This window comes from Varanus komodoensis, unplaced genomic scaffold, assembly GCF_004798865.1.
Source record: "Varanus komodoensis strain SLA01 unplaced genomic scaffold, ASM479886v1 scaffold55, whole genome shotgun sequence".
Taxonomy (NCBI): Eukaryota; Metazoa; Chordata; class Lepidosauria; order Squamata; family Varanidae; genus Varanus; species Varanus komodoensis.
The window spans coordinates 3,977,659-4,002,659 of record NW_025336157.1 but is presented as its reverse complement, the minus strand read 5'-3'; the positions used below and the strand labels follow the sequence as shown (position 1 = coordinate 4,002,659).

General features: G+C 55.1%; 1 protein-coding gene across 3 annotated transcripts in view; it reads right to left on the bottom strand.

Annotated features, from left to right (window-relative positions):
* The window catches only part of GON4L (gon-4 like), a 31,614-nt gene extending 7,242 nt beyond the window's left edge, over positions 1-24,372 (bottom strand). The window contains exons 1-26 of one of the 3 annotated variants that reach the window (XM_044448666.1): positions 24,301-24,369; positions 22,644-22,784; positions 21,645-21,795; positions 21,318-21,560; positions 20,472-20,615; positions 20,037-20,230; positions 19,560-19,634; positions 17,769-17,819; positions 17,400-17,450; positions 16,865-16,960; positions 15,790-15,909; positions 14,449-14,622; positions 13,476-13,668; positions 13,152-13,253; positions 12,455-12,495; positions 11,615-11,718; positions 10,072-10,270; positions 8,891-8,977; positions 8,498-8,669; positions 7,441-7,585; positions 6,219-6,369; positions 5,021-5,137; positions 2,748-4,409; positions 1,892-2,150; positions 1,315-1,496; positions 58-255 (exon numbers count right to left, since the gene is read on the bottom strand). In XM_044448666.1, coding sequence (XP_044304601.1) covers positions 58-255; positions 1,315-1,496; positions 1,892-2,150; positions 2,748-4,409; positions 5,021-5,137; positions 6,219-6,369; positions 7,441-7,585; positions 8,498-8,669; positions 8,891-8,977; positions 10,072-10,270; positions 11,615-11,718; positions 12,455-12,495; positions 13,152-13,253; positions 13,476-13,668; positions 14,449-14,622; positions 15,790-15,909; positions 16,865-16,960; positions 17,400-17,450; positions 17,769-17,819; positions 19,560-19,634; positions 20,037-20,230; positions 20,472-20,615; positions 21,318-21,560; positions 21,645-21,768 — 4,884 coding nt within the window. In that variant the 5' untranslated portion in view covers positions 21,769-21,795; positions 22,644-22,784; positions 24,301-24,369. Of the gene's footprint in view, positions 1-57; positions 256-1,314; positions 1,497-1,891; positions 2,151-2,747; positions 4,410-5,020; positions 5,138-6,218; positions 6,370-7,440; positions 7,586-8,497; positions 8,670-8,890; positions 8,978-10,071; positions 10,271-11,614; positions 11,719-12,454; positions 12,496-13,151; positions 13,254-13,475; positions 13,669-14,448; positions 14,623-15,789; positions 15,910-16,864; positions 16,961-17,399; positions 17,451-17,768; positions 17,820-19,559; positions 19,635-20,036; positions 20,231-20,471; positions 20,616-21,317; positions 21,561-21,644; positions 21,796-22,643; positions 22,785-24,104; positions 24,278-24,300 lie in introns of those variants that run through there. The other 2 variants (XM_044448667.1, XM_044448668.1) reach the window with 2 other exon arrangements.
* Between the last annotated feature and the right edge of the window lie 629 nt (positions 24,373-25,001).

The following is a 25,001-nucleotide window of genomic DNA, read 5'->3' as shown; positions in this document are numbered from 1 at the left end:
CCGGAGCGACCCAAGCCCTGCCCGCCTCCCACCGCTCGGGGCCCTCGACCTACGCACCAGGCCGCACTCGAGCGCTTGCTCGGGCAAGAGGAAGGCCGCGAAGTCGGCGAGCAGCTGCGGCCACTCGCGCAGCACGACCCGCAGCCGGGCGTAGAGGTCCACCGCCGTCTGCCTCTGGGCGCTGCTCTCATACTCATAGATGATGCGCAGGAACTCCTCGTACTTGCCTGGGACGTGGCGCGAGGCGTCGCGGACCTGCGGAAAGGGCGACGCGCCTTCGTTCGCAAACGGGGGGCCGGGGCGGAGGGCTTGTGCGCAAGACCGACCCGTGGAGGGAAAGGACGGGGTCCCGGGTGACGGGAAATAAGCGGCGTCGTTCCAGGGATAACAGACGCTGTGACCTGAATACCAGGCCAGGCCTTTCTCCAGGGGCTCAGTGTTTCTGAAAGGGCCTGCAGGGATCTCCGCGACAGGCTGTCCGGCCGCAGAGGAATTTTTCAGAGATCTTGCAGCAATTGTTACTGGCAGGAGTTTTGAGACAAAACTAGCTGGCATTTAGGGTCCTGCAGATGCAGCCCCCGGATCCGCCTCCCACCAAACGAGGCCCCCAAGAGCGTCTCCAAAGACGATTTGGCCCTGGGACCAAGAGGGTTTCTGCATCCACACCGCAGTCTTCCCCACTGCAGATGGGAGGTGCTCCAATCTGCCTCCCCACGGGGCAGCCCCACGTATTTAATTAATACATATATATTTATAATATATAATAATATATGTTCGCTTGGTTCCAATTGTGATTTTATTGTGAATTGCTGGATGCTGTGCCGTTTTTATCTGTTTCTTGGCAACCGTCCTGAGATGCTAGTAACGGGACGGTCTAGAAAAGCTTTAAATAAATAAATAAAATAAATATAAGCATGAATTACTTGGCCCCAGCCTAGTAGGCCTCATTCGGGCCCTGTCTGTGGCTGCAGCATTCCTCTCCTCCAGCTGTCTTTGGGCCGGTAAGAGACGTGGACAAGCAGATTATGGAACGCGCTCGCCAGAGAGGTCCGCCTGGCGCCGTCGTTATTTGTTTTTCGGCGCCAGGCCAAGGCGTTTTTATTTAAATATTATTTTAATTAATTGTTAAATTATTTATTGCTTCTACTTATTGCCTGGATGTGTCCAATTTTATATTTTTGTATATAGTTATTTATTTGTTGGAAGCCGCCCCGAGGCTTATGAGAATGGGGCGGCATACAAGTATCCCAAACAGACAGACAGACAGACAAACGAATACATTCCGGAGAGCAGGGGGGGGGGGCGGCTCCTTACCCTACTCAGGTACGCCTGCGCAAAGGCCAGGTCCTTCTGCTCCCGCAGCGGGTCCCTCTCCAAGATATCCTCGTCGTACAGCAGCAGCAGCTTGGAGGTGTCCTTGCTGGCACGAGCCCGGCCCCTCTTGGCTCGGGCGCGGTGAGCGCCCCGGCTTTTCCCGGGCGCTTTGGGGTTCTCCCCTGGAACAACACAGAACCAGAGTGAGACCCCCGGCTCCACTCACGCCCTGCCTGCCATGTGCACGTCCAGCCCATGCTTAAACACCCTGGACGTAACTGGAGGCGTGGGACTGGGACACGCCACCGAGCCTTGCTGCAGCAGCAGAGCCGGGAGGGCCTTCCTGTGCCGCGCGGGGCGGAGCGCCAGAGCGCGTGTCGCAGACTCCCAGCCCGCGGGAGCAAGTGAGGGAACGCCGGGCCCTGCTGAAGAGGCCCCACACACAGATCCAGGCGGGCCGCACGGGGGCTCGGCTCCTCGCCAGCGAGAGGCAAGGCTATGCTGAGGTGACCAGCTCCGCGTCACCAGCCCTCGGGCACGTCACTGGGCCCCCTGCCTCCCACACGGACACACGCACCTGCAGGGGTCCCGCTGGGGTCTGCCTCCGGGGGCGCGCAGGGCAGCGCAAGCGAGGACGCGGGCCTGTCTCCGGGCCCCGCGACCTCGTCAGTCACTTCGTCCTCCTTCTGCACGGTTTCCAGGCTCTCCCCTTCCTCCTCCTCCTCCTCCTCCTCCTCCGGCTCCGAGTTCTCCTCCTGCGAGTTCTCCTCCTCCGAGTCGCCCTCCTGGCTCAGACGCCGCTCAGACGCCAGCCACGTCAGCTTTTCCATCGTCTCCTTCAGCCCACAGGAGCACAGAAGAGGATCAGACCTGAGGCCCTTCCAATCCAACACGCGATTCCCGCTGTGGGTATCCGGCTGCTCCACGGAAGCACCAGGCGCTGCTCGGCACACATCCAAGCCCACTTCCCACTTCTCTGCCCTCCCGCCGGCCCGGTAAGACGAGCTTTGCTGGCTCAGAGCAAGGACCTCCATCGCTCCATCATGGTGCCCAAAGTGGGTCCAGGAAGCCCCCCAAAAGGGCAGCTGCCCCCACAAGTTCTATTCAAAGGCAATGTCTAGACACCCCACAGAATACCCCGGCCCGCCACGTGCAAAAATCAAGCCGAACCACGCACAGGACGCAGGAAGGCCATCTTTCCAAATCAGGCCTGGCCGAGCCATCATGCCAAGAGAAGAGGAGACGCTGAGTGGATTTCGCAGCTGTGCAAGCCCAGAATCCACTGCACGGGTCTTGGCATCCTGCTCCGTGCCTCTGCCCTCTGTGGGGGGGCCCATGCAATGGCCCGTTTTTCCCCCCCTCCGACCCTCTCCAAGGCTGCCACCCTGCGCTCCCAAGCTGCGTTTCCCCCGCTCCGGACAAACGCCATTTACCTGGAGCTCCGGCACGGACAGCACGGACTCCTCGGAAGCGGAGGACATCTCCTCGTCTTCCTCATCCTGAATGTAATCATCGAAGTCCTCCTCTTCCTCGTCCTCCGGCCCCTCCTTCTCAGCCGCAGCCTCCTGGCTGGCCAGCGGCTCCCCCGCGCAGCTGCTCGAACCAGGCAGATCGTCCGGATTCGCCGCCAAGCCGCCAGACTTGGGCTCGACCGCCCTGGAGCGGACGGCGTTTCCGGGGGAAGCGCCGCCTTCGTCGGCCGCAGCGGGTGCGCTCTGCGAGGCCTGCCCCGGGGGCTCCTGGCCCGTCGCCACCCTCTCACGGGAGTCCTGCTTGCTCCGAGTCTCGCCCTGCCCGTCCGCACACGCCGGAGCAGGCTCCACGTCCAGCTCCTGCCCGAGGTCCAACATCAGCCCCTCTTTTCCTTGGCTGCCGACGGAGCCGGGCTCCACGGGGGCGGCTTCCGGAGAGGCACCGCTCGGGCCCTCGAATTCAGCCTTCGCCATCTCTCCCAGCTCTGCCAGCGGAGAGAAGGGGCCTGGGGCCGGCAGCTCGACGACGCTCTCCCCAGCCATCTCCACGTACGCCTGCACAGGGGCCTCTGGGTGGACCCCACGGTCGGGATCCGAGCGCCACGGGCCACAGTCTTCCTGGCCCGGGGCTGCCGCGGACGAGGAGGACTCCTGCGGCTCTGTGGCGGGCTCTGCCTGGACCAGAGCGGCGGCTTCTCCGCCGGCGGGCTGGCTCCCGCTCTCGGAGTCCTTGGTGGCGGCCGGAGCCGGGGAGCCAGCGGAACTGGGGGCCACCACCAGGGCGGGAGCGGGCGGGTTGGCCACGGGCTGACTCAGCGGGCACGGGAAAGGGGCCGGGTTGACCAGCAGGGTGGTGATGGGGATGGGCTGGGCCGGCCGGCCGGCCGGGGCTGCGGCCAGGGGCTGCAGGACGTTGCAGCCGCCGGCGAGGCCCACCACCTTCACTGCTCCCGCCGGCACGGTGAAGATGACGGGGGCCGGCTGCAGCAGCGGGGCGGCCTTGAGCAAGGGGGCCGCCCGGGCGGCTTTCTTCTTCTGGTAGCCCCTGGGCCCGCCCGGCTTCCGGACCCTGGAGGTGGGCAAGGCGGGGAGGATCATCTTGGGCTGGAAGGCGAGCGGCAGCGGGGAGACCAGGCTGGGGGGCACGGAGGCGGCCACGCAGGGCCGGGGGCTGGCCTGTGGCGCGGACAGCACGCCTTGGAGCTCCAGGCCGGCGCCGCTCCGCACCGCAGGCTGCAGGCTCAAGTGCTGGACGCCCGGCAAGGGCTGCGTGAGCGCCGGCGCCGGCTGGATCAGGCGGGGGACGCGGCCCGCCACCCTGCTGGGCGGCACTTCGGGCTGGGGCTGCTTGGCGGCCATCTTCAGGAAGTGGTGGGAGCTGGAGGGGGGCAGGCAAAGGCCCGGCCGGACGGGGAGGGGCTTGGCCGCCGCCGGGCGCGGCCTCCTCCAGGCCTTCCGGCAGAACCGGCTGTTGAGGGGCCGCAGGATCAGCTGCAGACCCTCCGGGACGTGCAGAGGGTACTTCTCCTTGCTCACAGGCTCCGCAGGCTCGGCACCTGGGACCTTGGGGGCCTCTCTGGCGGCGGGCTGCAGCATCTCCTGTTGGATGGCTGGCAGGCTGGCCTGGACGGACAAGGCGGGAGGGGAGCGACAGACCCGAATCACGCTGAAGCAGAGGAATATTAATGGATCGGAAAATGCTGTTCTTGGGGTCCCGCTTGGGCCTGGCTGCAGTGGTGGGGAGGGAAAGGGCTGGAGACGCCACAGCCTCGCTCCCAGCCTGGCGCCGGTCGAGCAAGCGAGAGGGAGCTGTGGGGGAAGCCGACTCCCCGTGACAGCCTTCCTCAAGGACTTCATGAAGCCTAGAGGCCACGCCGATGGTGGTGGGGAAGGGGCACCATCAGCGAAAACCAGAAGATGTAGGTTGTGGGGCCCTGGGAGGAAGGCAGTGGGAAGAGGGGGACCAGAGGAGGCTGCCCCAGAGAAAGGGGGGCCCTCAATCCCCTTGAGGCAGGGGCTGTCCAGCGAGAAGACCTCCCCCAGCATGCTCTGGAGATGTCGGGGGTGCCATAGGTCGCCCCACGGAGGAACCTGCCTCCTCCTGGGGAGGCCGTGGGCCTCGGCACTGCCCGCGGGGCTTGGCAGGGGCTCCCCACGGCTTCGGACAGCCACCTTTTCCTGGCCCTGCCGGACTAGACCCTGGGGCTCCCCCACCGCGCTAAAAGGCAACACACCTTGAGCCAGAAGGGCAGGCAATGCTCCTCCTGCTCCACGGGGGGTCTCCCCTCACCGGGCTGGATCTCCTCACAGAGCTTGGACAGGACCGGCAACTGCTTCGTCGACTTGTAGTACTGCGAGAGAGAGAACGGCGTGGCGCTAATCCTGGCCCCCTGCATGGATTCCACTCCTCGGCTTGCACCGGTGGCCCTGCTTTCCACCTCTGGGCCCACGCCAGGGGCTCTGCTGGAAGCCAGAGAGAGGACCGCTTCTCCCCAAGCGCCAGGGGGATCCGTATCCTGCGCCATGCAGTCGGGGCCCTGGGATTTCTCCCCGGCTGTGCCACACCCTCTTGTCTCCCAGACTTGCCACCTCCCGATAGCGAGCAAGGCTTGCTTTATTCGGAAACTCTGGCCTGGGAGGGAGTCCGTGGGTCGGGCTTTGTTTCTAAGCCGCAACTTTATCAGGTTTTGCAATATCATGATATGCTCTGTTGTTCCGATCTAGCTCCGATTAGGTTTGTAAGCAGACTTGAATGCCACTCTTGGGTAAAAAAGGCGAGGGTGGGGAATGCCTCCAGTGGAAAATGATTACCGTGAAATCAGATTGCAGGATTCTCAGGCCCACGGGCCAAATCCAAGCCCTCCTGGGCTGCGGAGAGAGGGCCAGGCCCTCTATTTCCCACCCACCCACCCACCTTCTGGGAGTTTCCTGGCTTCTGTGAGGCTCTTTTTCCCCACTGAAATGCCACTGCAGAGGCCTGCTGGCGGTCAGAACTTTAGAGCCAGCCTTTGCCAGTGTCTCTGGCATTTTGCCAGTTCCTTTTGCCTTGGCGACTCCCTGGGAGAGAGCCCCCAAAGGCCTCGCTGAAAGGAAAGCTGGTCTCCGGGGTTTCACGGCCCTGCAGCAAGCAGGGGAGGGCCAGGCCACTGCAGGGCGCTCTGTGCGGAAGGGCCCCTTTCCTCCCACACCTGGGGAAGGGCCGGGAGCCACGTCGGGGCCAGGAAAGCCCTCGCTGGGGCTCGCCAGCCCCCTTTCCCCCAGCCAGCCCTGCCCGGAGGGGCGAGACCAGCGAGCGAGCGAGCGCATGCACACCGTCCTCCCCCTGCCTCCGAGCCCTTCCGAGGGCAGCCAAGCGTCGTCCACAGGAGGGCCGTGGCCGGACCGCCATCCCTGCCCCAGAGAGGGAGCTGCTGGACACGGGCTGCCACTCACCTTGAGGATGTTGTCAGGGACCCGGTTCATGTTGAGGTTCTTGATCCGCACCGTCAGCTGGTGAGCCGTCTTGGTTGTCAGGAGGTACTTGCTGATCAGTGGCTTCGGGAACTCTGTCCCGTCAAAGTGCTTCAGCCCCAGGGCCAGCAGGCTGGAAGCAGAGGCAGGAGGGTCGGCCGGGAGCCTGGCTGGGAAGGGGCCAGAGCAGGGGGACAGTGTTCCAGGTCCCCCCGCAGCTTCCCCTGGGAGCAGGGAGCCAGAGAGGCCCTGGAGGTCTGCCCACCAGCATAAGGCAAGCCCCATGGGACAAACTAAGAGTCGGATTTCATTTCAGGGAAGTTCTTGGGGCTTTTGAGGGGCAAAACTGCCCTGAAAGCAGCCAGAACTCCAGCACATCACAGCACGGAGCTTTCACGACTGATAACGAAGCCCCAGGAGAGATATTCCCATGTTTCAGAAGGGGGGTAAAAACTGTGGAAAAGCTGGAAAAACAGCAAATGTGTGGTGGTCAGGACTAAAGGGACGTGGCCTTCTGGGAAACCCAGAGAGCTGGATCCGAGACGAAGCCTACGGGTCAACAGCCTCAGAGTGCAAAAGGGACGGGAAAATGTGAGGGGAATGGTGCAGATTTTTGAGACAGTGTAGTGCAGTGGTTAAGGCTTGGGAGGCCTGGGTAATTTGTGGCAGTCACTGACTCTCGACCTAACCTGCTTTGCAGGGTTAGTGTGAGGATAAAAATGGAGAGGCGGACCTTGTAAACCATCTTACAAGAGGGAAACACGGTGGGATAGATACGCTGTAAGTACGATTATTTAACTTATTGTTGTAAGCCGCCCCGAGGCTTCGGCGAATGGGGCGGCATAAGAATGTTTTGATAAATAAAAATAAATAAAATAAAGTAACGACGCCTGTTTGGACTTGGGCATGCCACATCTGGTAGGCCAAAAGGGGGCAGAGGAAGGGGGCCTGGCCATCTGAGGAACCCCAGAGGTCCGGATTTGTCTGAGACCCTGCATGCTTCAGGGCGAGATGGAGACAGCGCCTGATGGCTTGGTGCAAGTGACCTCCGGTGCAGGCTGCCCAGGCTTGTGGAACAGCCACTGTGCCCTGTTCCTACCCCCAAAAGGCTTATGGGGGCTCTTCTGCCTTCTCGGATGCCTTCCCTGCCTCCAGGCGGTCCCTCCCGCCCCTCATCCAGGCCCTGCTCATCCCAAACACCTACTTGTCCTCTCCTTTTGTGAAGAATATCTTGTCCCGGGGCGTTTTGGCCTTTAGGGAGCAGGTGGGCAGCAACTCCGGATACATGAAGACCCTCCTCGTGGCCAAGATCCATGCAACTTGCTTTGGCAGGCACGCAAAGTCGCTCACTGGGGCAGGATCCACGGGAAGCGGGGGGTGGAAGGGGAGAGAAACGGGATACCCGTCAAGAGCACAGCCCTGAGAGTCAGAACGCAGCTTGCCGAGTTCCGCCGGGTCGGTCCTGCAATTCGCACTGAGACGAAATGAAGCGAACGGGCGCCCAGAGCGGGCGTGTTGTGCTTGGCTGGCGGAACTTATACATCCCCTTTTCTCTCCTGTGCCAGAGCATCACAGCGGCCTTCTTGGGTCACGCGAAATGGGACTGCAGGCCATGTTAGCCTTCGGCCGCATTCATTTCAGAGTTACCCTAGGCAGGAGCAATGCTGGATATAACGTAGTTACACCCCCCCAGTCCACCCAGCTCAGAACTGTCAACACGGACTGGCAGCGGCAGCTCTCCGGGGCTTCCAGCCCAACCTGGAGATGCAGGATTCGAGCACGCACAGAGCTCTAGTCAATGACCCCAGACTGAACCCTCCTCCCGCTCTTCTGCGCTCTCCAAAGCTGCTCCAGAGGGGGGCCCCCAGCCCTCGAGAGCACATTTTGGGGGGACGGCGCTGGCTGATCCTTCCCACCAGCAGCAGCTGCTGGGCACGGCCCACTGGAGTTAACACTGCTGGCCCAGCTGTCATAATGTGTAATTAACCATGATTTGAAATGAACGTTTAATACTCTGCATGACGTTTGTCTATCCAGGTACGAACATTAGGAAGTAATAAAAATGCCGTAACATTGAACAATCAGGCGGCAAGGGGACCAAACGCAGGCTTGGTTGCTCTGATGTGACATGGCAATGTCCGCTGGAATGAAAACATACCGTGCACCTGAGAGATTCGGACCGTGGAGCTGGGAGGGGAGGGGAAGGGAGGGGAGGGGAGGGCAACCGTGTCTTCCGGCTCACGTCTAAGCACATGCCCTACCATTCTTCTTCACTGCTTTCCGGGGGCTCCATTCGATCTTGACATGGGAGTGGAAGTCCTGGAGCAGCTGCAGGGCCTCTCTTAAGTTGCACGGCTGGAACAAGGTCTGGAACTTGTGGCCGAGCGGCTGACGGAGCAGCGTGGCACTCTGAGCAAACGTGTCCAGCTCGGTCTACAGAAGGGAAGAACGCGAGGCCGCGGGCCCACGGGTGATTTCTGGGTGGGGCTGATGGGAGTTGATGCCCCCCAGCTGGGCAAGGTGCCAGGCTAGGGAAATGTGAGCTGGACAGTCACGCCTCGCCCTAGCCCCGCTATACAGCTGTCTGGCCCGGCAACCCGCCACCCTCTGGGCAATCAAAAGCAGGCCTCGAAGAGACGTTGGCCGACCCTTACCAGGAACAGGCGGGTGGTGTCGGCCTCTGCCGTCAGGCTGGGATTGGAGCTGCTGAGGAGGTGGACCTGCGTCAGAAGCTGCACGTGCTGCAAGAGGAAGAAAGTGAAATTGTGGTCCACCAAGAAATCCTGGGAGGTTATTTAGAGGCACTGTGTTTGTGAAGAGAGAGAAAAGCACTCGTTTCGTTAAAAAAGAGACATCTTTGAACAGTATGCTATTAAAATTTCGTAAGGAATTGCTTGATGGCAGCGTATTAGCTTATCAAAAGCTCTGCTTTGAAAGGGAGGCCTAATAGTCTGATATAGTTAGGCAGGCGGTTTAAGACATTTTCCTTCCCTCCCTTGCAAAGTCAAGTTTCTAGTCCACAGGGATTGCATATTGCATATAACAGAATTTCTCTCGTGCCAGCTCACAATCCCACTGCATGCTGCTTTAATACTGATAATGTCGATATTGTGTATAATGTACACACATGTATAATATCTGCACCATACCTCCAGGACTCTTGAGAGCAAAGCACCTTAATCCTGCATGTCAGGGCTATTTGATTTTTTAAAAAATACATTAACCCGCTGAAATCTATGGAGGAGGGGATTGCGAAGGTTTGCTTTCAGGGCCCACCCATGTTAGCCAGGCTTCCTCCTCCGTATCATGAACTGGTCCCTGCTCCCCAGCCATCCAGACTTGCCAGTAATATTTCCTCGCCTTGGTGCTGCCTTTCCCCCATCCCTTCCCTCTTCTAATTATGTCTCTCCTCAGGTTCACTTCCCAGAAGGAAAAGCTTTCAGCCTGTGCGCTGGCCTGGAACTCGCGAGATCCAGTTTTGAGTCCTCTTGGTCTCGAAGTTCACGGGGTGACTCCGGGCCAGTCCCAGACTCTCAGCCTAGGTCACCTCACAGGGTTGTTGTGAGGATAAAAAGGGAGAGGCTTCTGTAAGCTCCCCGGGGTTCCTTGCAGCAAAGAAGTGGGAGTTAAATTTAACAAATGATAAACTAAAATAGGCCGAGACTTCGGGTCCTGCCACTTTGCCCCCATCGACCTCTCTGAAGGTGAATTCATTCTTCGGGCTGAAAGACATTCAGGGCCCAGAAAAGAGGGGAAAGCCCAAAGCCAGAAAGTCGAGAGGGACCGATGACGGCCACAGAGTGCCTCTCGGGGCCCGTCCCTTCCCAGCAGGCACCTGCTGCATTTGCTGCTGGAGCCGCTTCCTCTGCCCGGCGTCGAGCATCAGCGCCTGGATGGGCTTCTCATTGTGCGGCTTCGCTTTCTCGGCCTCCAGGGGCAGCTTGGCGGCCGACTTCTTCATGCGCAGCTGCTCCAGCTGCTCCTTGACCGTTCGGTGCTGCTCGTTCAGCAAGTTGGCCAGAGGCTCTTCGAACCTGGGTGGAACGGAGGGACCGCCTGGGTTGCAGCTTACGGCCGCTTCGCCCCCACCGCCCCACCCCGGCCCTGTGCGACAGTCGCTCTTCCAGAACGCTGCAGAAATGGCTCGGCCCGCCGAGCTGCGTTGCCGCAGCCCCAGAGACAGGTCCGCTGCCATGCCAAAAGCATCGACAAGCACTTTCACGGGCATGGGAACAAAGGCAACGGGGGCACAGCATGCCAGCGGGTAAAGCTGCCCAGTCTGGCCCTCGCTGTAGGCAGGGTGCCAAGCCTCAGTGGGAAGGTCTTGCCTGCGGCAGCTAAACATTATTTCCACGTTGCCACTGAGGATGGACACTAGAGGAACGTGAAATACGTTCAGAGTCTCAGGAACCTTTGAAGTGGCCTTCTATAGAGCCAGCCCGGTGGGCCACCTGGATCAGACCTGCTTTGGCAGTCTGGAAGTGTTTCTCCAGGGGCCCAGCAGACATGGAAAAGCCAGTGACTGAATCGGGAACAAACAGCATGCAGCTCTGTCCTGGAGAAGAGGAGTCCCTGCCTCGGGACAGGCTGGGAGCATCTCTCGCACACGGCAAGCAAGCGGGGCGGCGAGGGCCACTCACATGCTGGTTTTCGGATCCTGTAGCTGGGCAGAGATGTCCTTGCCGTCCCCCTTCCAGTACTTCTCAACCTAGAGAGGGCGGCCAAGGCCCAGCGCTTCATCTGCCTCCTTTCCCAAACAGTGTTGGCTTTCCTTTTAGCCAACCTGCCCCACAGATGAGGAGGTTTTTGCCCGCAGCAGCCACTGGAAAGCTGCACCCTCGCTCAGAAGATGAAAGGACAGAGGAAAAGGGGGCATGGTGCAGACGCACCAGACTGAACGGACGACGGCAGAGGCTGGCAACTCGGGCCTTCCAAATGTCTTGTTGACGCCTCCCCACCAGCTGAAACCAGCATGGCCAGGGATGATGGCGTTGCACTTCAAAGCATCTGGAGGGTTCTGGGTTGCCCACCCCCTGGCGTGGGGGATTCTGGGGGAACTCAGGGGCTGAGTGGCAGGCCAGCTGCTCAGCACGCAAGCGACCTCAGGCTGTGTGCTTGGCATGTCTAGTTTAAAGGTTCAGGAAGGAAATGTCAGGGAAAGCCCCTCTTTGGACAGAGCCCAGAGAGCGGTCCAGGTTTGGGTTTGGTCAAGTCTGACCAGGGCTGTGGCAGGATGCTCTCTGCCTGGGGGCCAGGTGTCCGCCTGAAGGAATGGTTGCTGGAAAAGGTGTTTTTGCGGGGGAACCCATGCCTGCTACGAGCCAGCACTGCCCTGGCAACACGACCGGCTGGGACGAGGTGAGCCCGGAAGCACTTACCTGAGCACCTGGGGCGTGTTAAAGTTTGGCCGGGCCTCAGCGGTGCTGTCGTCGTCTTCCGGGCCTTCGTCCTCCACATTGGGGAAACCCATCTCATCCTGGAACTGAAGGGAAACGTGCGGGACCCAAGTGAGTGGTGCAGCTCCATGAAACATCTTGCAAGCAAGGAGTTGAAGGACGTCAGGGGTGCCCCAGAGAGCCAGGACACCCCCCTTGGCCCCAGCCACCAACCATCCGGTGGCTCCCCATTTTCTGTGCTGTTCTTTCTCTGTCCTGGGGCTGAATTGCATCTCCTAGGGCTTAGCGACTGACAGGAGCGGCTTCCAGCTAGAACAGGCTGGTCTTTCCCCCAGGCGACCCTGGCATGTGTCCCCCGTTCAAGGCAACTCCCAAAATGAATTCCGCTCTTGGGCTGAACGCAGCTCAGTGCTCCTGACCTAGAACAGCATCTCGTTTCTAACTCTGCTGACCAAACACCTCCAGGGGCTTATGACGGAAGGAGAAGGCAAGACAGTCTTTGCTCAGCTTCGGAGACTGACTGCCTTTGAACAGGGGGGTTCTGTTTAGCCCCCGCAGCTAATGGAGGCCCACACAGTCATGGGTTGTCAACCTCTCCTTGAAAGGTCAGCTACGCGAGCGACCCCGACCGAGGATGGAACTTGCCCTTCCTTCTGGTCGCCGACACTGCCAACCTAGTGGCTGCCCCACCATTTGCGGCAGCGGGTGCCATCCTGGTATCACACACCGTGTGAAGGAGTCCTATCCTCATCACATCAGCAAGATTCTTGAGGACTGGTGACTTGCCCAGGCTTAACCCCCAAGGGCGGCCCAGAGTCTTACCGTCTCAAACAGCTCCTCCATGAGCTCATTCACTTCCTTCTCTGCAAGATTTACAAAAAACAGCCAGCATTCAGATTTCCAGTCTTTCCAACTCCCATCACCACAACAATCATTGCTAAAAGAAGAAAGGTGGTGTTTTGTGCAGTTAAAAGAAAAAAGTGGAATTCCTGCAGGTTCACAACCCGATTAAGCAACTCACTGCTCTGAAAACACAACTTGCCTCAAACTGTTGGAACTGTGTGTTCTTGCACACATTTGCTTTCAATTCTGCTGGATGCTGCAACACCTTTTTATGAAGGATTTGTCTAATTTGGTTAGCTGCTAGTGCAGCAAGCCAGCTAATGTTTCCTTTAGAAACACCTTCCTCAACCTCATGCCTTCCAGACATATTTGAACTGCAACACCCAGAATTCCCAGTCAATGGCCCTGCTGGAGGGGAATTCTGGGAGCTGTGGCTCAAATGCCTCGGAAGGCCGCCAGGTTCAGCTTGTTTTCAAGGTCAATTTTCAGTCTCCTCGGCGATCAGCCTCCAAATTTTGGCTGCCAACTACCAATCCTCCCCACAACGCACAAAGGGTCTGGTGGTGTACGAGAAGCCCCCAGAGGATGCCGGCATCAAGCAATGGGCTCTTCCACTCCCCGGAGCTGCTCACCCAGACAGAGGCAGCCACAGGGTAGAATATTCAAGAGAACGTACTTGTAATCCTCACGGCACGGTCATTTCGGAAGTCCTCAGTGTCTGGTTCGTCCAGATCCTCCAGGAAGTTGTATTCCGGATCGTCGTCGTCGTCCGCCTCATCTGAAAGGAGAAGCATCTCTCAGCCAAAGCGAGGAGGCAAGCCCCTTCTGAGGGGACTTCTGCTGGACCGGATTTTCTATTCAAACACCATTTTTTCCCACAGGTGCCACTTCCAAAAAAGCTCACAACATGCCACGGCATGGATGAAAGAGCCAAATCCGCACACGACGTCCCGGGCTTCAACCAGCCAACCTATTCTGAGACCCGGAGACGGCTACATGCCTTCATTTTCCACGTCTCCGTGCATGAGGCCGCCCAGCCACCTCTTCCAATCTTCATCGTCCGCTGTGTTGGGGTCGTACATATCCGGGGTGATGTCCGGGGCCTGCAGCTCAGCCTCCAACTGGCCGAGGGGCACGTCCTTCAGGGGCCTCTTGGACCGGGTGCGGAAGGCAATCAAGCTGTCCTCCAGAGGCTGGGAAGAGGAGAGGACAAAAGGGGCCCCGAGGCTTGGACTGACTTCCCTACGCCAGAGGGGGAAGGGAAAGCCGTCATGGCACAGGGGTCGGGGCCATTTTCCCTGGTCAGGTGCCCCCCAGGAGCGTTGGGTCAGTAATGCCCATCATGCCAAAGCAGCCTGGGCAGGCCCTTGCACAATTTATTCATTTAAAAATATTTATATCCTGTCCTATATGCAAATCGTTCCAGGATGGCTTACAAGAACCAAAACAACCGATAAACAAAACAACAATTAATGCGCATGATAGCAACAGAAACACATTACCAACAAGAACAAAGACAAGGACAAGGACAAAATCAAAATGCGACTGTGAGTATTAAAAGCCAATTAAAATTCCTAGTCCTTAAAATAGCGGGCAAATAAAAAGGTTGTCACCTGGTGCCAAAAGGAATATAAATTATGGCTTGACCAGCTAGAAAACTGTGCAGAGTTCTGGGCACTGCAACTGCAAATGATATTGTAGGCTTGGGAAAAGTACATAAAAGGGGATATTAAGTGCTCTAGCGGTTGGCGCAACTTCCTTACGAGGAAAGTTTACAGCCTTTGGGACTGTTTGGGTTAGAAAAACGGCCAGCAAGGGGAAGCGTGATGGAGGCATGCTGCGTGATGCCTGTGTGGAGAGACGGGAGTGGGAGGTATCTCTCCCCTTTCCTGTAATACCAGCGCCCGAAACTGTCACCCCAGACTCCCGCAGCGGCTGCTGGGGAAACCGTTCGGCGGCCCCCGTGCCGTTACCTGGTAGGCATCCATGCACACGGGGCTCGAGGCCAGTTCCTCATCCACGGCATGCAGCTTCTCCATGAAGCTGCTATCCTTGCTCTGCTTTGGCTTGGGGGGCGGCGGCGGCCCCATCGGCACGACCTCGGCGCTGATGTGCCTCTGAAGGGGAGGCGGGGAGGCCTTCTCGACCTGGTGGGTGGAAGCAGAGAGGGCCGCTTGACCGATGGATATCTCCACTCTGCCTACATCCCGTCCTCTGGCTTTTGACCCGTGGTGTTTGATGAACGGCGAGTGCTGATGTGCCTTCAAACACCACGGTAGTTTGAGCTGTGCCACCCTTGACAACCGCTTTAGAAAGAGTCATTTCTCAAAGCGTTATTAATACTGTGTTTCCCCGAAAATAACACCAGGTCTTATATTAATTTTTGCTCCAAAAGATGCACTAGGGCTTATTTTCAGGTGAAGCCATGTCATTTTCATGTACAACAATCTACATTTATTCAAATACAGTCATGCCATCTTCTTCTGGAACACTGTCATAACTCTCCAAACCCCGAATTGTGTTGCAATGGATGTACTAAATGCTTCTGTCTGGCTGACAATCTTAATTGGGGCTTATTTTGGGGGGTAGGGCTTATATTACGAGCATCCTGAAAAATCATGCTAGGGCTTATTTTCCAGTTAGGGCTTATTTTCAGGGAAACAGGGTAGTAGAGTTGGAAGGGGCCATGAAGGCCATCAAGTCCACCCCCTGCTGTTGCAGGACACCTATTCACACCATCCCACTCAGATGGCTGCCCAGTTTCCTCCTGAATGTCTCCAGTGTGGGAGAGCCCCCCTCCTCTCCAGGCGGCTGGTCCCACTGTCATGTTGCTCTGACAATGAGGAAGCTCTTCCTGATGTCCAGCCTGAATCTGGGCTGCTGCAACTTGAACTGATTATTCCATGTCCTACACTCTGGCATCAGCCAGAAGAGATCTTGACCTTCCTCTTTGTGGCAGCCTCTGAGGAAGATGGAAGCTTTTGAGGAAGGAACATGGCCCACACCTGCTCCAATACCACAAGGCACCCGGAGCTGCATGGCCCGTGCACGGGTCACATGGCCCCTTGAGCTATTATGCTGATCCAGCCCTCAGAATAAAGGCTATCCAAGGCTCCCACATCCACTGGGATGCTGGCTGCGCCTTCTTCCCAGCTTTGGGTAGACTTTCTCTCAGCTTGCTTTGGGTGGGCAGGGTTTCCCTTGGAGCCCCCAAAGCAGGGGCTCATCCCACCGACTTCCCCCCTCGTGGCTGCGTACGAGCCAGCTTGCGGCGTCTCTTCTCCCCAGGGGTAACGTGGAAGACCTCGTCCTACCTCCAGCAGGGCCGCTCCTTCCTCATCCGTCTCGATCATATCAGGCGACCGCCTTGTCCGAGAGCGCTTGGCTCCCCGGGGAGACGAGGAGGTGCTTTCCACGTCGCTCTCCATCAGACTCTAGGGAACAGGAGAGAGGCGTAAGGAAAACGAGCCAGCGGGGCGGCTGCTGTCAAAGTTCCTTTTACCATGTCCCTGTGCCTGCAATGGGACAGCACATTATGGCAGAACTGTCAGAAACAGTGAAGGACAGAGGAGAGCCATGTGTCCCCTTCTTAGAGCACTCGGGACAATAAGCAGTTTTGCTCTGAACAGCCTTTGCAAGCAGAACCAGTGAGTTGAAGCAGCGGGGCCTTCTAAGTGGTGGTCCCCACTCTGTGGGTGCATGTTTGGAGGTTTTTTTGGCTTTTTTTTAACCCTGGGGTCTGGCTCACCACCTTTGGGAAAAGGTGTCTCTGCTTCAGAGGGAGGATAACAAACTGATTAGCATGCCTTCAGGTTAGTTCTCACAAAGACAGGTCAACCTGTGACAGGCTGTACCAATTCGGTCTGCAGGCAGAGTCTCAGATAAACGTGCCTCCACCCAGAGAAACTGCAGCGGTCAGAAAACTAGCTTGTTCCTCAACATTCTATATTTAGGAGACGTTTTCCATGGTTGGAAGCGGGGAGTAGGAAGCATGCAACCCTGCGAGCCTCCCCGCTCTGCAATCAGAAGTGGTACGGCCCATATTGATGCTGACCATGAAGTAAAGGCCCTTCACCATTCGATACCATTACTGGCTGCTCTTTTTAACACCGTTTTTAAAATTGGATTTGCACAAGTTCTCAGCTCTCTTTTGTCAGCAGCTCTGGCAAGTTCCTCTTAGTCAAAATGATTGCAGAGAAATGTGATGAAAAAGGGGGAATAAAATAGAGTATCAGTGCCAGACCCCAGAATTAGGCCTGTACGGAAGGACCAAGCCTGTCTTAGCCTACACATCCCATCAGCCCAAGCCAGCAAAGCCAACAGTAAGGGATGATGAAAGTTGTGTGTTGGACTACATCTCCCAGCATGCCAGCCAACGTCATGCCACACCTCTTCTGCTGTCTCATCCTCTTCCTCTTCCTCCGGCTGGTACTCTTCATCAGAAGAGTCGTCTTCCTCAAGGGGAATATCGACAAACTGAGGGGGCTGTGGCAGAGAGAGAAGAAAGGCAGTGATTAAGACAAGACAGAAAGGTGGGATTATTGAGGACAACGATGAGAACGGGCCCCCAATATCTCAGGGCCTGTGCCCACCTGTCCCATTAAGAGCAGGCCAGTGCCACAGCTACTTTGCCTCTTCCACATGCTTACCCATGTCCCCAAAGCTTCAATAATACACCAAATGGGAGCACAAGGCTGCAAACTCAGCACTGAAGTAGTGCTGGCAAAATCTGAGGACTCCGGTTTTATTGGACAGCCAAAGCAAGTTGCTAGTCCTCAGGACATGTGTCCGTATGCATGTAGGGGAGGGAGGGGATGGTCAAGAAATAAAGGAGAGAACTGACAGACTTTGTTACTGTTCCTCAAGTCCCGATCTCCACCGGGCAGTGCCTAACAAACCCACCAGAAACCCTACCAATAGTAACCTTAATTTCATTTGCCTTCTTGATTGGAGAAATATTCCAGGTAGGGATTACCTGAGGGAAGACAAAAAGCATTATGAGCTAATGCAGAGAGGTACATCTTCAGATCCTACTTCCCCGCTCATTTGTTTACTGTGAAGCTTCCATGGTTAGCAAAATTGGGCCTCAGCGCAACCCCACAGGATCGGGAACTCTCAAGCTGGGTTTTAACAAGCGGATCCCCTGTTTTATATGCTGCTTTTGCAAGCGGCACCTCCTGTTTGTTTGGATAGTGTCACAGCAATAGAAAAAACAAGATGCAGATCCTCCACATGAAACCATCCGTGTCTCTTGCTCAAGGCGGCACAAATCCAAAAACGCACACCGACTCACCACTCCCTTCTCCACCACTTCCTTCAGTTTGGAGCGCGTCATTTTTGGCTCCTAAAGGAGAAAGTCAGAGATACCGCATAAGGACACAAGAATGAACCTGGTAAGGCCAAACCACAGGTCCATCAAATCCAACCTTCTGCTCACTCAGCGGACACCCAGCTGCCTGGATAACAGGAGTGCACCAGGAGCCTCCCACCCATGTTCCCCAGCAACTAGTACACGGAAGCACACTGCCTCTGATCCTGGAGGTAGAACAGCTAATGCTTTATCCTTGGGACTTTATTATTTTTGGCACCAGGCCAAAACCTTTTTATTTCCCCCAGTATTTTAAGGCTTAGATTGAGCTTTTTAAGTGGGCTTTTAATGTATAGAATGGATGCTGTGCTCCACTTTTTGTCCCAAGGCTATTTGGTAGTGGGAAGTACAGAAAAGTTTTAAATAAAATGGATAAATAAATAAATAAACAATGCTTCTTTTACACGTATGCTTTGGCAATGCCCCAATAGGTGCCTCCTTCTGGAAAGAGGTTATTACATGGATAAACCTTGTAATGAAACATTGCACTGCACCAGAGGTTCACCTGGCACCATGTTTATATTCTTTCCAGTGCCAGGTTAAAACCTTTTTATTTAATTGTTATTTTAAAAAAACTTTGCAATGTATGGCTGTGAAAGTTGGACCATAAGGAAGGCCGAGCGCCGAAGAATTGAGGCCTTTGAATTCTGGTGCTGGAGGAGACTCCTGCGAGTCCCTTGGACCGCAAGGCGATCAAACCGGTCAGTCGTAGAGGAGATCAACTCTGACTGCTCTTTCGAAGGCCAGATGCTGAAGATGAAACTCAAATACTTTGGCCCCCTAATGAGAAGAAAGGACTCCCTGGAGAAGAGCCTAATGCTGGGAACAATAGATGGCAAAAGAAGAAGGGGATGGCAGAGGATGAGGTGGCTGGATGGAGTCACTGAAGCAGTCGGCATGAGCTTAAGTGGACTCCGGGGGATGGTGGAGGACAGGAAGGCCTGGAGGAATGTTGTCCATGGGGTCGCGATGGGTCAGACACGACTTCGTGACTAACAACAACAACAATTTTAAAAACTAATTTTAAAGTTCAACAGTCGCTTTTAATTTCACTTATATTTTTAGTTAATTGTTATTTATTATATTAAGATGGGTGTTTAATTGTGGTTTGTTTTAATGATTGTAATCCATCCTGAGATACTATGCATAAAAATAAATAAATAATTTTACCAATGGGCACGTCCTCAGGAATTAACAGCTTGATTTAAGGTCAGTGTAAATGGATTCTTGGCATCGGTTTGACAGCTAGAAGACTGATAGTACAACAGCGGAAGGACAAAGGCTCCTATAGTGCTGTGATTAACGAGCCAACCATACTTTCAACATCTGAATTGTGGTCCACAGATGCTGCACACAAACACACATTTATATGGCTATGTCATCTGCTCGGGAACTTTATGTTTAACTTTTAGAAGGCGTCATACACAGATGCATCTCATAAGCATTCACTGAAATTGATATACTCAGTGCTAGGTAGCCAGCTTTCCTCTTTTTGGCTCTACTGAAATTTTACGGGGAAAAATAAACTAAATGCTGGAGTTAGTATAGAGACAGTAGGCCTTGTATCCACTGACAGGCGTTTGTCCCATGACAAAAAGCTGTCATTTCATTGCAAACTGCTCAGACTTTAATCCCAGCTTCTCCTCCTCCTCCTCATACACCCACCCTGACTTGGTGGCAAGCCCGTTTCCAGTCTGGCTACTGAGGGAGACTTACAAACATGGGAATGTCTTCCGTCTCGCTGATGGCCGCTTTCATCATGGCCACAACGTGCTCGTTCGTAATAACTTCCTGCAGCGACAAGCACAGAAGAGAAGGTGCGCAGCTTGCCTTATTCCAACGCTAAGTCAGAGCTGCCTCAGCTACAGAGATTATCGGTGTGGCTGATTATATTCCCCAGCTCCCAATAACAAGCATTCACTGTGTCGTTTCCAAGCAGGCGAAAGAATAAAAGTTACCGCGCAAATAGCTTAGAAGTTTTGGCAAATCGGGTGGCAGCTTGGCTTTTCCCCCAGGCCTTCAAGGACTGGCCACAGGGACCTGTGACACAGCCAGCCAGGATTAATTGTCTTATGGGATGCCAGTTTCGGCTGTCTTTTGTGCAAGACGGTGAGCAGGAAAGGATCCCCCGCACCCTTCAGCAGTGATGCCCGCACAGGACACACTGCATCGGCGGCACCCGGCGGCACTCACGTGGAGGATGTTTCTCACGTTGACGGCTGTCAGGTTATGCTGTTTCGCACCGTCTTCCAGAGTCCGGTCGAGGGTGTCGTCCAGTTTGAGGTCACAAGCCAAGGGGCCTTCCTCCTCCTCCTCCTGGCATTTCCCTTCCCGCTTCCGCTTCGTCGCTTTCCTCCTCTTCCTTTTCCCTCCTTCTTCTCGTTCTTCTAAGAAACCGGAAACAAACACACACAACCAAAATGGGTGGGAGGGGAGGATACAATGGGGAAGGGCAGGACTCTGCCTCCTTAGAGGAATGGGTGGAATAAAGACGGGATGAAATGAATAAACCAGTACAAGGAGATTCCCATGTCCATTTTTCCAAGCATGGGGTCACCTCTGCTGATGTGACAAGAGCACAGTGTGCCTCCATTCTAGGAGCTGGTTTGGAGGCGTGGTTCCACTCACCCACTGGGATGAAAAGCCCCGTCTCCTCGGCTTCCTCCTTCAGCTCGTGCAGCACTTCAGCACTCAGCAGGGGCTTGGGGGCCTTCGCATTCTGGGGGTCATCTGCCACTTCCCATTCAGCCTCCATTTTCGGCAAAAGGCCAGCTGAAACCCAGAGATTAGAGGGGCGCCGAGGTATAGCAGGGAGAATCGTCAAATGTCATTCTGAATAAAAGGCCAAGACCTTTTTATTTCAATGTCATTTTAATTGTTGAATTTATTTATAGATTTTATATTTATGCCGGGATGTCTCCAGATTTTTATGCATTTTTATGTAATTGTATAGTTATTTATTTGTATCGGAAGCCGCCCCGAGGCCTTTGCAAATGGGGCGGCATATAAGTGTCCCAAATAAATACATACATGCATGCACGTCAAGGTGCCTGGACCTTATAAACAAGTATTGCCACTGCTGTTTTCGATGGGGCTGCAACTTTTGGCCCCAGCCAAGCCCCACAGCCCAGCAGAAGGGTCTTCTGGCCCCACGTCTCCCCTTCGGTTGCCTCTGCCTGTTCCCTGCAAGGTGGTCGAAGGCTCTCCCAGACCCAAGGCTCCACCAGAAGAGAGGCGTGTGGGGGCATAAACACTCCCCCAGACTTCTCCCTTTACGCAAGGCCGCAGTGTTGCGCAGCATCCAGGTGCTGCTACCTGGGGCAATTTGCCCCAGCCCTGGAATGGCTGGAGCCATGACTCGTTCTAGATTTTTTTCCCCCGTATTTCTAGGGCTGAAGACGAAAGGTAACCCTATGAAGGAGAATCCAGGTTAGGAGCTCTGCAGCACTGCCTTAACCCAAACTGACGTTTTACCTGCACAGTCCAGGTGTTGCTCTATCTTGTCCACAAAGAGCTTGGCTGATGGAGAGCACTTTGCATCTCGACACTCCTCAGCTTGCTGTGGACAGAGATCTGATCCTGCCTTTGGAAAGGTCTTCCCACCTCTCGACGGGGCCTCCGCCGATTCCTGCCAGGCTTTCTGAGGGGCATCTCTAGACGGAATCGCAGCTCCTTTTACCAGCTCACCATCAGCATCTCCCAGGTCCCCTGCAGGTGCTGGCAAAGGAGAGGAAAATGAACCCATAGCACAGTTTTGTCCCTCGACTTGCAGCATGAAGCTGTGGAGCTGGTTAATCCCACCTGAAGAAGTGGTCTCCATTTGAACGGAGGGCACGTCTGAAGAGAGGTCCGACTCCACTTCTTCCGAATCTGCCGGAACAGCTCTCCTCTTCTTGCATGGCAGCATCTTCAGGGACAGAAACATCCCAACTAAAGCTCCCTTGCTCTCCCTCTGCAAAGACAGAGAACCGAGTGGATTATGCATAGAAATGTCCTTGGAGGATATTCAGATTCCTCAGGTCATTCGAAATGCAGAAGCCCAGCTCCAAAACAGGATGTACTGGTACTGGTGCTGCTCTTGAAAGAATTTCTGCTACTCATTTTCATTTAGAAACACAGTTCTTATTCTTTGCCTATGCCAATTCCTCATCTGGGAAAGCGGTTTTCCAGCACCTCAGCAGCATTTCTTTGTACTGGTGGCTCTGGCAAATGCAGACATTCTTGGTAGTCCTTTTGATGTATAACACTTCTTCTTCTTCTCTCAGTGCCATCACCTTCTGTGGCAGATTCAATTACTCAGTAATTTATTAATTTACGTACTTATTATAGTTATATTCTTCTTTTTTTCCTTTCTAGTGCTAAATCTAAAAAATAATAGGAACCCAAGGTGGTTACATCCTCCTCCTCCCCGTCTTATCCCCACAACAACAACCCTGTGAGGTAGGCTGGGCTTCGAATCTAGGACTGGCCCAAAGTCACCCAGTCAACTCCATGGCTAAGTAGGGACTAGAATCCACATCTCCTGGGCCCCAGTCATATACTCCACCACTATACCACATTAGTTCTCTTGGGATGCTAGTCTGACTACGGAACTATATTCACTGATTGCTGGTGCCTGTTTATTTCAAAACATTCAAAATATATTATTATTATTATTATTATTATTATTATTATTAACAGTTCTATGCCGCCCCTTGCTGAAACCTCGGGGTGGCTTACAACACAATATACATGTATTTTAAAAGAAAAACACTTCCACAAGCAAAGTTCCAAATATTTACCCTTAAATCCCTAACTGACCTGGGACTATGGTACTTGGTTCCAGGATAGGGTTTCCAATCATTCACTTTTGAATTACTGAGTTTATTGTAGGATGTTAAACCAACTATCTTTTCCCAGTTACCTGGGAGCAAGTTCCAACTGAATCAACTTGGTTACCTTCTGAAAAGACATGAATAGAATTGGGCTATTAGGGATTCTTTGTTCAGCACCGTGAAATATTTAAGTGCATAACCTTATTTCATTACTCTCCCACTCAAGAAGAAAAGGTTTCTCTGGATCCTACACATTACAACAGAGACAGGAAGATTCCAGGTTTATTAAGGCCACAGGCCAAAGTTTTTTTCCTAGATAGAAGCTGCACTGAACAAAACAGTCTTTAGATGTGATACATAGCATCACACTGTTGTTAAAGTAAATCTATGCACATTTGTTTATTCATTTAAACCATTTGTATCCTGCTCCTTAGCCACAAAGTCTCCCGGAATAGCTTACATACAACCATTCAAAACAGGATATTCCTAGCCCAACCCTCCCAGATGAAAAGTCATGGAAATGAAGAGGGAAGGGGAAGAGGGGGGAAGCAAAGACTCTTTGAGCAAACCTGATGAAATCGTTCTGCTTCCCATCTCACATGGCCCACCAGATGTTGTTGGACTGCAACTGTAGCCTTAGCTACTGCATACAATGGTGAGGATGGTGGGAGCTGTAGTCCAACAGTATCTGGAAAACTGCATGATGGGTGCTGCTGATTTCGTGGGTGAGCTGAGGCCTCCAGGATTAGTGTCAAAACAAAAGGTGCCACAGCAGTAACGAAGCAACACAGATTTGGGCCCTTTAGTAATCTGGCTGGAAGTCTATTAGGAACCTCACAAAAGAACAAGGCAGAGACTTTCTAAAGGAAGGGTATAAGCCAGGAAGTTCTTCCACTCAAACTGGCAGCCTCAAGGGAAAAGTGCTGATGCCTTCAGTAGCAAGAAACTTGTGGAGCCACTTTGGAGATTAGGAAGAGGTCTTCTACAACCTGACTGACTCTGCCACAAAGCCCAGGAAACAAGATGCCTCTTCATGACCAGCAAATAAGTGGTTCCAGGCCATGGTGGGGAAGAGCTATTCACATCCCCCTGGCTTTATACTGAAATACTCACTTAGCAGCTGCAGTCGCAGCAATGAGCGCTCGACTCTTGGCCTTGGTCCTCGCTGAAGCTGCGAGTCCCCTCCTGTGAGGCTCCAACTCTCCACCCATTGCCCCGTAAGAGCCTAGGAAGAGCCCCTGGGACCAGACCAAGGGCCCACCTCGTCCAGCACGCCGTTCGCCGAGCGGCCGGCGAGCTGCCCACGCGAAGCGCGCAAGGAAGACGCGAACGCCGGCGGGGCACACGGGCGGAGCGCCTCCGGGATGGGGGGAAATGCGACGCTCGGGGCGAGCGGTGGGGCTCGCAGTCCACGCCCCCCCAGGGACACCAGGTTGACGCTACCTACTCTGGCCGGGAAGAATGAGCGCTGCAGTCCGGCACACCCGGGGGAGACCGACAAGGCACTGGCCGTGCGGGCTGGGGGTGATGGGCACTGTAGTGCAAGCCGCGCGAAGGGCGCTGGGCGGGGAGAGCCGTTATTCTCAAGGCAGCCTGCTCCCAGGAGCCGCTCACGGCCCTGCCCGAGCCGCCCGCCGACTCACCGCGCGCGCTCCGCCGCATCCCTCGCCCCACAGCGGCTCGCCTTTGCCATTTTCCAAACCGGAGCCTCCGCTTTCCTCCGGAACGGAAGCGGAAACGACACCGGAGCGGAAAAGGAAACCAGCGGGCCGCGCGCCTTTACCACACAGGACGACTCGCGCCGCCATCTCTCTTCCTGGCATGAGTTAAGTAGGGAGAAGGCAAGTTGGGGGGAAAACCCCGAAATCACATAGCAGCCGTCTTAGGCAGTGTGAGAAGCCGCGGGTATTCTCTAGAGGTCGCGGGTCACACGATCTATGTACACAACCCAGAAATACGGGACGAGGGAGGCCTCCGCCCCGGTAATGCCTGCAAAAAGGGCAGAGAACCTGTACCATTATAGGAAGCGAAAACCGCCATCTTTTTTGCTGGCGAAAGGCCGAGAACCGCCATTTTTTGAGTTGGGCCTTTTGGACGCTGCTTAGAAGCGGTCGGACGCCAAAGGGCTGGCACGTGACTTCAGGGATTGGTCCTGCAGGCCACGTGACCACGAGGTGCTCCGGTGGGTCGACGACTTACCTCGTCCTCGCCCCGTGACGTCACGCCCAAACGAATTCGGCTCTGGATGACGTCACCCCATTTCTGGCAACGCTACAGATGCCTCCCGTTAACCCGGAATCCAGTCATCAGAGTGGGAAATCCGGGATCAGCTCAGCCTAGCCTG